Source organism: Phascolarctos cinereus, unplaced genomic scaffold (genome assembly GCF_003287225.1).
Source record: "Phascolarctos cinereus isolate Bilbo 61053 unplaced genomic scaffold, phaCin_HiC Scaffold_2;HRSCAF=192, whole genome shotgun sequence".
Taxonomy (NCBI): Eukaryota; Metazoa; Chordata; class Mammalia; order Diprotodontia; family Phascolarctidae; genus Phascolarctos; species Phascolarctos cinereus.
The window spans coordinates 23,804,988-23,818,835 of record NW_027555625.1 but is presented as its reverse complement, the minus strand read 5'-3'; the positions used below and the strand labels follow the sequence as shown (position 1 = coordinate 23,818,835).

General features: G+C 39.0%; 1 protein-coding gene across 1 annotated transcript in view; it reads left to right on the top strand.

Moving 5' to 3' along the window:
- ZNF638 (zinc finger protein 638) overlaps positions 1-13,848 on the top strand; it is a 147,362-nt gene that overhangs the window by 95,374 nt on the left and 38,140 nt on the right. Inside the window, 3 exon segments of the mRNA XM_021001129.2 lie at positions 938-1,209; positions 8,137-8,283; positions 10,466-10,600. Of these exon segments, the coding sequence (XP_020856788.1) occupies positions 938-1,209; positions 8,137-8,283; positions 10,466-10,600 (554 nt within the window).

Genomic DNA, 13,848 nt, shown 5'->3' with positions numbered 1-13,848 from the left:
TGATGGCCACTTTGCTGATGATAAGTATCAGCTTATCTTAATACTTTTTCTCTCTCAGCGTTAACAAGACTTTTTTAAATAAAAAAGACTTGCCATAGTTGCTTAGCTCCTGGGTTTATTTTGTCCAGAAGTAACAGGGAGTGGAAAAGCATGACTGTATGCTCTGAATCCATTCTTTAAGTGCCCAGAGATGCATAGCAAGCATTTGAGAATGTGATCTAGTAGAAAAAGTGGGAGAGTCAGAGTCAGGAGACCTATTTTAGGTCAGCATTCTAACATGTAAAGTGCTTTGCAAACCTTAAAATCAGAGCTATTACTATAGCAAAATGTTTTTAGTATATTATAGTAAAAAATTAAAATTTAGTAAATGTTACAGGAAATGAAAAACCAGTAGTTATAAATATGCTAATCATTTTCATACAATAAAATGCAAATTACCATTCAACTTTAAAATTTATTATTATTATTTATTTATTTTGGTCAGGTGAGGTGCTTTAAAAATTTAAGTCTTTGACCTCATCACATTGTTCATCACATGCGCTTGGCTTAAATTATGTGAAGCAAAAGTCAGTTTTATTCTCTGCAAGTTCAGATATTCACATTAGTTTATCTACTAGAAAGGCAAATGGCTTTCAAATGGAATTTAATGTCTTTGTAAGAGTGTACTATTTCAGCTGTTACGTTTTAATTTCCTATAAATATTCTTAGTAACAAAGACTAATTTTGAATGCTTTGTAAGGACTCTCAGTACATTAGAACTGACCTGATATTAAGCTCTCTGGGTAAGAGAAGCCTGAAAGTTGATGACCGTGTGTCATCAGCATGCCCTTTTTGTGCACAAAGCAGTGAAGGGATTGCCGTGCCCTAGGTTTTATGATAGTGTAGTCATTAACAGCTCTAAGTCTTTAAGACTCAGGTTGTGTTTTTTCCTATCCAGATAAAAGAAACTCATTGGAAGCTGCGGTACAGAGCCTGGGAGGACATGGTTTTCCTGCAGAGTTCACTAAGCAGAAGCACTTCGAAGCAGGTGGGAAGGGAAGATCTTCCACCCAAAAGACTCTCAGCGGTGGTTCAAAACCACCCTGTAAGACTGTAGGCTCAGCAAAGAGCGAGCCCTCTTCAGCCAGTCACTCTGTTCGTCATAAAGCCAAGAATCCTGAAGATGCCTGCTCGTCACAGATGCTGGAGGAAAGTGTTCCTCAAAGAAAGGTTGGTGACTCATTAACACTTGCAATGCAAAGCTTGTTCTCCTAGTTAGCACACTCACACTTGAAGAATCAAAATCTCAAAAGTTGAGTTAGAAGACAAATAATTAACCATTTAGCCAGAAATCCCCTTTGCTAGTGGGGACATAGGAGTGATTATTGGGTCATAGAGGTCTAGATCTGAAAGGGACCTCAAATGTCTTAGGGTTTTCTGCTGAGCTGGACGTAGTGGAGGGTGGCTTAAGGGGGCTTCAGGAGAGAACAGATGGGTTGTAGTAGAGACTGTGGACATTGATGTAATCAGGAAAGAGTTTAAGGATTTTTGTGACTTCAGGACTTATTACATTTTTAAAATTGTGTCTTTGTTTTCATATCACCTATGTTATCCACTGTGTGCTTCCCAGAGAGCTGTTCTTTATGATAATTGGGGGTGTTTTGTTTTGTCTTGTTTTGTTTTTAAAGAAGAAGAAAGGAAAAAATTCAAACTAGCATATTCAGAACCAGTATTTTAAAGTCCCCCATCATAGGCAATATTCCACACCTCCCTCTTCTTTAGAGCCAGGTTCGGTCATGATAGTTTTGTAGTGTTCAGTGTTGATTGTGTTACTGTCCTCGTTGTTCCTTTACCCTTCTACATTGTTGTTTTCCTGGCAATGCTTACTCTGCTTTTTGCATCTGTTCGTTTAAGTCTTTACATGCTTCTCAGTATTCATCACGTTCAGTGGCTCTTATAGCACAGTAATACTCCATTTTGTTCACTTTACCACAGCTTGTTTCGCTATTTCCAGTCCGTGGGCATCCAAAAAAGTGATGAGTGTCATTGACCAGCTTGCCTAGCCCTGGACTATAGGTCAGATGCTGTGGATAGTATAATCCTTTTCTTGGCATAATTCCAAATTGCTTTGTAGAAGGATTGTAACATTTTGCAACTACAACAAAAATCCATTAGTGTGTGCCTGTATTGACACACCCCCTTCAGCATTGACTGTTCCTTTCTTTTGTTATCTTGCCAGTTTACTGGGTGTGAATGGAATCTTTAGAGTCTTTCTGGTGGCTGGGTTTAAAATTTAATTTCCTAATTGAGTCAATTTATAGTTTAAATTTTTTATATATGCTTTTTCTTTAAATCACAATCATTTCTAAAGGGAAAAAAAAAAAGAAAACAGCCACCCACCATCCCTAAATTTAATCCTCTTGTAAAGGGAAAAAAAAGCCAAATACCTGATACGGTGACAGAGTCCGACAGCGAGTATACATATCATTCTGTCCTGGCTGTCCGCTTTGCTTTGACACAAGAGATATCTCTTGTCATCTGTGTTCCAAGAGCATCATTGGTGTTTTATTATTGAGCTTGTGGTATTTTTTCATTTTCTGATAGGCAGTTTGATTGGGGTATCTATCTTCTCAAGGCTCTTCTGTTGCATTATCATTGTTTGTAGGGGGTTAGATGAGGTCTGAGTTGAATTTTCCTTACTCTTGATGCTGGTGTTTTTAGAGCCTGTCTTCTTGTGTTCATTGGTAGTTGAACTGTGTGTATATTAGAGAATAAGTACTGATATTTTTGGCTCAGTGTTTTTAAAGGTGTAGGGGTTTTTTTGGTTTGTTTTGTTTTAAACTTTAATTTTTATTTTTTATCATATTGGCATAGGCATTTTTTTTAAAATTTGGAAGCTGTCTGTTTTTTATTTTTATTAATCTAATTTCAGCAGTGTTTTTTATTTAACAAGCCACAAATAACAAAAAATAAAAATAAAGCCCTTATGATAAACATATATAATCAAGTGAAGCAGATTTCCTTTTAGCCATGTCCAAAAATGTAGGTCTTGTTCTGCATTTGATATCCATCGCCTCCCTGTCAGGAGATGGTTAGTGTGCTTCTTTAGTTCTCTGGAATCATGATTTGTTAGTGCATTGATCAGTGTTCTAAAGTCTTTCAAAGTTGTTTTTCTTTCTTACATTACTGTCATTGTATAGATTGTTTTCCCAGCTCTTATTTCAGTCTATATCACATCATAGAAGTTTTTCAATTTCCTTCGAAACTATTTCTTATAGTACTATACTATTCCATTACATTCATGTGATATAATTTGTTTAGTCATTCCTCAGTAGATGATCGCTTCCTTAGTTTTCTGTTCTTTGCTACTGTGAAAAAAAACTGTTAAATTTTTTTTGTACTTATGGATCTTTTCTACTTCAGTCTCTTTGGGGAAATAAATGCCTAGTAGTAGGATTGATGGATCACAATTTAGTGACTTTTTGGGCATAGTACCATGTAGCTTTCCATAATGGCTAGACATTTCAGAACTCTATTCTCAGTGCACTAGTGTGCCTGTTTTCCCAGAGTCCCTTCAGTATTTGTCATTTTCTTCTTTTGTCTTTGCTAATATGATGATTATGAAGTTAAACCTTAGATTTGCTTTAATTTGCATTTGGAGCATATTTTCATATGGGTACCAGTAACTTTGAATTCTTCCTTTGGAAAACACCTTTTGTATATCTTTGACCTTTTATATATTGGGGAATGGCTTTTAGAATGATGAATTTGAATCAATTCCTTATATATCTTAGAAATGAGATCTTTATGAGAGAAAAAAATCCCCCCCCCGCTTGTTTGCTTTTTAATTTTAACCCCATTGGTTTTGTTTGTGCAAAAATAAATTAATTTTATATAATTAAAATTATTCATTTTATCTTCTTTTATCCCCTCTGTCACTTATTTGGTAATGAACTCTTCTTTATCTGTAGATCTGAACAGTATTTTCTTCTTCCTCCTCTAATTTGTTCATGATGTGACCTTTTATATTTAGTTCGTGCATATGTTTGGAGCGTATAGTGGTATATGGTGTGTAAGGTATTGGTCTATACCTGTAATTTCCGCTGGGCTGTTTTCTAGTTTTCCCAGTAATATCTGCCAGATGGTGTGAGTCCTTAGCCCATTCTCTGGGTGTTCACTAGGCCTTCTATGTTTGTTTGATCTCCTGTATATTTGGAAGCCATAGTGGGAATAATGGACTCCTAGAATAGGAAAGAGTGACAGGGAAGTGTCAAGGGAATTTCAGGAGTGAGACAGAGAGGATTGGGAAGCATAGGAGGTTACAGTGAAGAGGAATGTTCAGAGTTTAAGATCACAGAGATAGTAGCACAATTATGCTTAGTGGTGTAAGTCCTGGAAGATGAATTGTGAGGCCAGATCATTCAAGGCCTCAAGTATGAAAATGTCTCATTCAATTAAGTACTAAACTCATTCAGGAAGGAGGCAGCCTGTCCTGGTGTCCTGTAGGTGATGTTGACCGTAGCTGGACTGATAGATAACAACACCCCCATCAGTAAAATAATATTTTGTTACAGAACTCAATAGCTGTATGTTTTCAAATCGTTATAAATACATTTAGTTGTTTAAGTCGTGGCCAACTCTCATGACCCCATTTGAGGTTTTCTTGGCAAGGATAGTGGTTTGTCATTTCCTTTTCCCGTTCATCATATGGATGAAGAAGCTGAGGCAAACAGGATTAAATGACTTGCCCAGGGTCATGACGCTAGTAAGTGTCTGAGATTGGATTTGAACTCAGATCTTCCTGATTCTCTGCCCAGTACTCTGTCTACTGCGCCACTTACCTGCCCTGTCGTAAGGATATGCTACTCTACAAATATGTATATTATAGTACAAATATTTAAAATATATAAAGATGATCAGTGATATTTTAAAAGTTCATTAATAGTATACTGCTTTTTTTTGCTTTAATTTAATTTGCAATGTGATTGAATAAGCTTTATTATTTTTTAAAGTGCTCTGTATATATCCTAAGGAACAGGTTATACTTGTAAATAAGAATTGTTAGTAATTATTCAACTAACTTGGTCATTGTATTTGACCAAACAGATAGATTTTGTGAGTTATTTTTATTAAAATAATTCTTATAATAATAGTTAACATTCATAGAACACTTACTATGTGTGCCAAACACTGTGCTGTTTTATGATTATTACCTCATTTGATCCTCACAAGCAACCTTGCTATTATCCCCTTTTACAGATGAGGAAACTGAGGCAGACTAAGGTTAAGTGACTTGCACAGGGTCATATAGCTAGTAAGTGCTTGAAACAGGATTCAGACTCAGGTTTTCTTGATTCTAGGCTCACTGCTCTGTCCATTGTGCCACCTAAATAGATCATAACAGGAATCACGTTTTCATGGTTATAATTGGTCACCATACAAAATGTAGACAGTTAACCTAAATGAATTGTCTGATTTCAACTCAGCAGAAAGTTTTCAATGTAAATACTTTTCCTTTTAATTTACTTAGTTGTGCTTAAAGTATAATATACTTAAATTATGTCTTCATGTTTGGGTATTTTCATTGTGTTTTTATATATATCTAATGAAGCTGGAATCAATTTGATTGGGGCCATTTGTGAAGAGTTTAACTCCCCCACTGAGGTGATAGGGAACTCTTGGAGTTGGGGAGAGGGGTGCTCTGGAATCAGTGTGGTCACTGCCATGCTGTGTGGAGAAGAGCCCCCCTTTTGGCAGGGAAACCAGCTGGGCTATAGCAGTGGGTCAGGTTTGAGGTGATGGTTCAGTGAGAATGGTAACTTTGTGATTGTAGAGAAAAGGAAGCAGATTTCAGGAGATGTTTGGAGGGAGAAACATTGGGCGACTGATGGGATGTCTAGGGAAGGAGGACAGGGCCCAGCTTACCAACGTGGTAGATGCTGGAGGATGCTCCACAATAGAGAATTAAAAAGAGGAGCAGTTTGAGGGTAGCAGATTATGTAAAGACCGCTGTGATGCAGGTGAAACCTTTTTACTCTTCTAATTTTCTGCAGTACGTAGCTCTTATGTACTTAGAGTTTCTGCCCTGGAGTTCAGTCTCCATCCCCCACAGCGCATTGTCACAACCACAATCTGAAGTCTTGGAGGAAGAGAATTTTCCCTTTGTCACCTGTATTGCTTAATCTTTCACTAACAGCTGCTAGAGGGATTTTTCTTAACAGCAAGCAATGTTATTTTTGTACTTGGATTTCAGTGACTCCCTGTTGCCTTGAATCAGCTATCAACTCGTGTATTTAACGTTGTTCTTTTTTTTTTTTTTGAAACTATTACAAAGGAATATCTACTTATCTTTATTATGTTGGGAGCATTTTGACAGAATCGAAGTTAATGAGAAAATTTATAAAGTTGTGAGAAAATTATAGGCAAGCTTTTGCAGATGATATTTTTTAGCAGACTACATTTTTTGTGGGCATGTAGTTGTTGGAAAGGCACAAGAAAGTATGGTCATAGTGCTTGATTATTAAAGTCTTTGACTAGGTAGAGTAAAATACCATCTTGAAAACTTTGCTTATTCTAAAATTACGCAAGATTTCTTGAAAGATTTAACAGAGAACATCATAGGATTCGCATTGATCCAGATGAGACAAAGCCGGAGGGTATATGTGTGCTCACTAAAGGTGTTTACCACTGTTGTGGAAGATGTATGTGTTCAGCAAATGCTTTTTTAGTCAGATGAGAGAGAAGGTAAAGTCCTCCAGGTAGCTGCTCTTGTTTGTGAATGACACTTGCAGTCTCCTGTATGGGATCCATAAGCTCTTTAGCATTTACTGAAAGCTTGCTGTGCTCAAGGTACTGGGGATGCAAATGCAAGGTCTAAAACAATCCATACTCTGAAGGAAGACTTTTATTTCGACCCGAGAGACAAGTATTCCTATAAATATGTAAAGAGAAAAAAATGAAATGTCTTCTGGGGAGGTTATACACTAGCAGTTGAAGAAGGCAGAGTGATTTACAATGGAGGTGAGGCCAAGTCCTGAAGAGATTCACAAGTTGGAAGCCATAGAGAGTCACTAGGGTTGGAGAAGGGGAATGACATTGTGAGAGCTATTCTGGAGGAAAATCAGTTTGTCAGCTCTGTAAGGTTGGGATGAGGCTTGAGGCTGGAGGTCAGTTAGGTGGCTTGTACAGTGACATAGGCATGAGATGATGAGGTCTGATTAAAGTGGTGGCTGTGTGATGGAAAAAAGATGTGGAGATAGAAATGGCAGAATTGGGCAGCTGATTGGGTCTGTCCAGGAAGTGGGTGGAGTGCTTCATTATTAGTCTTCTGGAGTTAAGAGGTAGTCATTGAATTGATTAAGCATTCTGAAGTCTGTCAGAGTTCTTTTTCTTTGCAATGTTGTTGCATATCAGTTCTCCTGGTTCTGCTCCCTTCTCTTAAGAGTCTTCCCATGTTTCTCTGAAACTATCCTTTTTATCATTTTTTACAGGGCAGTAATATTCCATTACATGCATAAATTTTAATTTGTTCAGCCATTCCGCAGTTGACGAGCACGTTCTTTTGTTTCCAATTGTTTACCATAACAAAAAAGGCTTCCATAAATATTATCATACATTTAGTATTTTTCACTTTGATCTCTTTGGAATATAGGCCTCGTAGTGGCATCAGTGGGTCATAGTGTAGGCTCAGTGTTAGTTTGGGGTATGGTTTCAAATTGTTTTCCAAAATGGCTGAACCAGTCCGTAACTTCATCAACAGTGTACCAGTGTGTTTGTCTTCCATGCTGGGCTGATTTTCATACGCTTGCTTTGAGTAAAATTGAATACCATATGAGAGTATGGTTGGCCCAATGAAACGTTAGTCACTGTTACTAAGGGAAGAAAAACAAAGCACTTGTGTTAATAATTGGGATTTACTTGTGTCCTCTTGTTTACAAAGAAGAGCATATGATATCTTCGTGTCATTTAAAAAGTGCTTTTCAGCATCTGGTACACTAAAATTTGGACACTGTGATTATAAGTATGGTTGGTAATTGAAACATTCATGATTTGTTAGTGTGTTATTCCTTTAACTTTAGAAGTATTGTTAATGTGAGGGTGTAGTGACTTATTTGGATTGCTAGAAATCCAAATAACTTTTTTCCTCCTCCCATACAGCCGTGGGAAGATGAATCCTTGCGTTGTGATACAATTATTCATGTATCAGAGTTACCAACTGATGGCTACACTGAGCAAGATATTATAAAAATAGTTCAACCATTTGGAAAAGTTAGTGATCTCTTGATTGTTCCATCTAGAAATGAGGTAAGCAATTCCATCAGCACTTTTGAAGGAGATGATAAAACTTTATGGGAAATGACTGGTTTTTGTTTTGTTTTGTATTTTTGTTTGTTTTGTTAAATTCAGAAATGTCTGATTTTTTTCTTTTTTACCAGCTATCTTGGGCCATCCCTTATCCCCATGATCTCCCAACCCTCTTTTAAACTAGATGTATGATTTCATTGATGTAGGCAACTTGGCTCAGTACCTGTTTTGCCATTTGATAATGTAGAGGGTTGTCAGAGACAGTCAGGTTAAGTGACCTGCCCAAGGTCACACAGCCCAGCCAGTAGGTGACAGAAGTGGGTCTTCCCGATTCCAAGACTAGCTCTCTCCAGTCTGTATGCTGTGTAGCCTTTCTCCTTTATGTGTCCTTGCTCCATGAAGGCGTGTTTTTGTGTAGTTTTACAGTCTACAATTAGTTGTGTGTTTTCTGGAAGTCAAAAACAGTGTTAGGTTTGTTGTTCAGTACCCACCTTTAATACTTCGCAGTTAAGCCTAGGAATTGTGATGAGGCAGGTAGCTTCTTATTATGAAACATAAAATGTTTGACATGGTATCCACTTATGTTGATTAATCCAAAACCCATACACTTCAGAGCTGGGTGGGACATTTATCAAGCTCAGACTTTCTGCCACATCCCTGAGAAGTGATCTTTAGCTTGTCTAGGAGCTCTTTCAGTGAGATCCCATTTTATACATTCTAGAGCATTTTCTGGTTCTCTTCTGTTCATTTGTTGCACTTTGACTTCCCTTGGATAGCTCTATACTATGATATATAGTAGTTTTCTTCTTTCTCTTATAATGGCATCTGATCTTACCTTTTTTTTTTTGATTAGATGAGTTTTAGTCTTGAATGAAGTGATTGATAATGGGTATTAAGATAGCTTTGTAAAAGATCCTATCATAAGCTTCCATCCATATGTATTGGGATACTGAGGGAAATGCTTAGTTTTGACAAAAAATATTTTATAAGACTTGAAAATCGGTGGCTTCTGACCCTGCAGCTTCAGTCCGTGGACCAGTAAGAAGTTCTCTCTCCTGCAACCCATGCATTCTGTGTGACCACCTAACTTGCTGCGTATTCTGACTAGCTAGTCATGGCTCTCCATTCTCCCTTCCCCACTTCAGTAGAAGGACAGAAAAGATGAGTGTCTGCTCTTTTCCATCTCAGGCGATGAGGATCACTGCTTCGTGGCAGGATGTGCTTTGAGCAGAGTTTGAGGCTTCTCAAATTGTATGTCTGTTTTTAAAGCGAGCTGTTTAATTTTGAACAATTTTTTTTTAAGTATGTATATTTAGTTATTTGGGAATGATTATAATATGCCATATTCAAAGAAGAATACAACACTTTTCTGTTAAATCTGTGCAGCTTGAGAATAGAGCTAGAGGCAGCGGGATCTTTTGTGTCAATAAGTGGAGTTGGCTAGTAACTGTTACCAGAATACCATTTAGTATTAATAATCACTGTCATCTACTTACTTCTTTTAGGCTTACAAAGCACGTGTCATATTATCTTTTGACCCTAACTCTGTGAATTAGATGGGTATTAGCCTCATTTTTCACAAGAGGAGTCAGAGGCTGGGAGAGGTCTCACAACTGGGAAGTAGGTGAGACAAGATTTAACCTAGGGTCTTGCCTTTATAGCATGCTTCATTACAGATAAAACCATAGGGCAGATTTTCACTTGTGTAGTGTCAAGATGAACAAGAAAAGAAGGAACCAGCCCATTGACGTGAGCAGATCATGAAATATAGGGCTAGATAAGGAAGGTGGCACAGAAGAAACGAGATCCACCTCTCATGCAGCCCGTTCTGCTTTGGGTTCCTGTTGCTTCTTTGCCCACTCTTGGCCATCTCTTCCAGGGGATGCCTCAGCCCTGCCCTCTTTTCCCGGGGGTGACTGCTTGCTGGGGCCTGCTTTCAGCCTCCCAAAGCTGTGAGTTGGAGTGCTCACAACCACCTGCTTAGCTAAGAGACAGCTTGTGAGTGCTGAAGATGGAGAGGTTGGAAAGAGGGGAGTTCAACTCTTAGACACCATAAGCATCAGATGAAAAATTAGCGAGGAAGATGAGTGCACTGAGGGAACCACATAGTCCACTTACATGTCTGACACTTTTTAAACATGGACTCTAGGGAGATGAGGCATAAACTTGCCATTTCTTTTAGGCATACTTGGAAATGAAGTTTAAAGAGGCTGTGGCAGCCGCCGTGAAGTACTGTGAAACAACACCGGTCCAAGTGAAAGGGAAGCGGGTGAAGATCAGTGCCGCAGGCAAGAAGAAGCTGCCGAGTACTGCTCAGGTAATTCATTCATTCATTCCTCAGTAAGCCCAAGCATTATCATTGTGGGCATGCAACTGAAATGTGGGAAGAAACACCACACATGGGAAAAGAGGCTTTCCAAATAAAGGTATTTCCTAACCAAGCTCTACAAATACAGAAATTTCTGAGGCTTTTTAAAAGATAAAAATCTTAATTAGAGCTGTTGCATTCTGTTATGTTTCAGTAAACTGTGCTGTACCTAGTGTTTTCTAAATATTGTGCTGTCCTTGAGAATTTTAGTTATACTATGTTGTATGTGTAGATGGTCTGTAATCTAGGAATGAATGAATATGGAACACATAGTCCCTAGACCACGGATTCTTAGCTAGAGATCAGGGAACTGGATGTTGAAATATTTTGGTAACAGTATTTTAATCTAATTGATTTTCTTTGTGACTTTAAGCATTTTAAAACGTAATTCTGAGAAGGGAAGAGATCTGTAGGATTTACCAGGCTGCCAAAAGGGTGGGCCCAGGGCCCCAGCATACCAAAAAAAGTTTTAAAACCCTTGGATTAGAACTTATTTTTTAGGGAAAGTGCCTTAGGTCAACTTCCTTTTTTTTTTTTTAAGGCATTTGGGGTTAAGTGACTTGCCCAAGGTCACACAGCTAGTAAGTGTGAAGTGATTGGTCTGAGGCCAGATTTGAGCTCAGGTCATTCTTCAGGGCCAGTGCTCTATCCACTCCACCACCTAGCTGCCCCTCAACTGCTTTCTTTAACTCTATGATGATAAACTTTTTTTTACCACCCTGAAGATTAATTATTGTGTCAGAGGGTGAAATAAATAACCTTTAAATGTTGTGTCTGCTAGAAAATCATTGCTGATGTTATTAGTATCTTTTGGCCTATCAGCCATATTATGCAGCAGCCCAAATTTTTCTCTAATTCCTTCTTGAATTTTTATTTTAGGAAGTATATTTCAGGCACAATGAAATATTTAACATTTCATTTTCAGTTTTGTAACGAGATTGAGAGTTAATAAATCACTTGTGCATCACTGTGCTAAGCACTGGGGGTATAAATACAAAGAATGAAATAATCCCTACTTGCAAATGAACTTAATTCTAATGGAGAAGACTAGTACATATAAAAATAGAGGGTGTCCCAAAAGCCTTAGGGCCATTTGAACTTTAATAGCTCAACTACTTAATAGCTACTAAAGTTTAAAACTGCCCTAAGATTTTTGAGACACCCTGCACATAAACCACGAATATAAAATTTAAATGCGTTTATATACATATGCATGGACACAAATACAACATAATTAAATACAAGGTAATATGGGAGGGTTGGGGGATCAGGAAAGGCCTTGTGCATAAGGTGGTGACTAGCAGCATCTTAAGGAGAGGAGGGAGTTTATGAGCCAGAGACAGAGAGGGAGTGTGTTTCAGACGCAAGAGACTGCTAAGGTACAGGCAGGGAAATACAGTGTTAAGAGAGCGCAAGAGTGGGAGAATCCTTCAGTAAACAGAATTTTAGTGTGCCGGGCACCGTGCCGAGCACTGCCAGGGGTACAAAGAAAGGCCAAAGAGCTCTTGAAGATGCTCACACTCTAGTAGGGGAGAGAAAGCACAGCCAAGTAAACACAAGCTGGAGACAGGATAGACAGCAGGTTGTTGAGATAGGGAAGGCACTAGAATTAGGAAGGACCATCAGGAAAAGCTTCTTCTAGAAGGTCAGATTTTTAGCTGGGACTTGAAGGAAGTCAGGAGGCAGGGATGTGGGGGGGAAACACTATAGTAAAAGTGCCTAGAATCAGGAGTTAGCGTGTCCTGTCTGAGGAACAGCCAGGACGCCGGTGTCACTAGATTGAAGAGTGTGTTGTGCGTGTGTGTAATGTGTGTATGAGCGGCCTGGAAAGGTAGGAGGGGGACAGTATAAAGGGCTTTGAACCCCAAAAGGAATATCCTAAAAGCAATAGGGAGTCACTGGAGTTTATTGAGTAGGGGAGCGAGGGATGTGACGTGGTCTGATCTGTGCTGTAGCAAGACCAGGGTGACAGTTAAGTGGAGAATGGACTGGAATCAGAGAGACCCTCCAGGCACGAGGTAATGATAGCCTGCATCAGGGTGGGGGTGGTATGAGGGGAGAGGAGCACATGCAAGAGATGTTTTAAGGTCAGAATTGACAGGCCCTTGCAAGAGAGAGAGGAAAGAATGACGCCTCAACTGGGAACCTGTTGTGGCTGGATGGTGGTGCCCCCAACAGCAAGAAGGAAATTAGGAAGATGAGAAGGTCTTTGAGAGGAAAGAGAATGAGTTCAGTTTGGGACGTGTTGAGTTTAGGATGTCTGTGGAGCATCCGGTTTTAAGATGTCCAATAGATACTTGGGAGATTCCAGGCAAGGGAGGTTAGGGTGGGACAAATGGATTATAGAGATAATTTAATCTCATGGGAGTTGATGAGATTACCAAATGAAATAGTATAGAGGGAGAAGAGAAGAGGGCCCAGGTCAGCAGCTGTGACTAGACCCAGTAAAGGAGACTGAGGAGTGGTTTAACAGGCAAGAGGCAAATCAGGAGACAGTAGTGTTCTGAAACCCTAGAGCGAAGAGAGTGATCTTGGCCAGTGTTGGTGCTTTTTTTTTTTTTTGGAATTTTTAGGCAGTTTGAGGTTAAGTGACTTGCCCAGGGTCCCACAGCTAGTAAGTGTCAAGCATTTGGTCTGAGGCCGGATTTGAACTCACGTCCTCCTGACTTTAGGGCTGGTGTTCTATCCACTGTACCACCTAGCTGCCCCCTTGACCAGTGCTTCTTAAACTGTGGGTTGTGACCCCATATGAGGTTGCAAAAAATTTGGCAACAGTAAAATGTTTGTGAATGGGCAATGACCAAAAAGTAATGAAAATCAAAAGTGTAACGAATCTGAGGTGTTTCTAGCAGTACTTGCCCAAAGCCGTGGTTCTGAACGTAAAGCCTGTGCACTTTGCACTGTGCACGTCCTCAGGCCATGCAAGAAGAATGAAAAAAGTTTTAAGAAGCCCTAATCTTGACCATGTCAGTGGCTGCAGAGAGTTTTAGAAGGATGAAGACCACAAAAAGGCCATTAGATTGACAATTAAGAGATCACTGGTAACTTTAGAAAGAGTGGCTTCATTTGAATGGTAAGGCTAAAAGCCAGACTGCAGTGTTTAAAAGCAAATGAGAAAAGAAGTGGAGGCTGAGTATAGATAGTTTTCTCAAGGAGTTTAGCTATAAAAAGGGTGGAGAAATATGGGACGGTAGGTG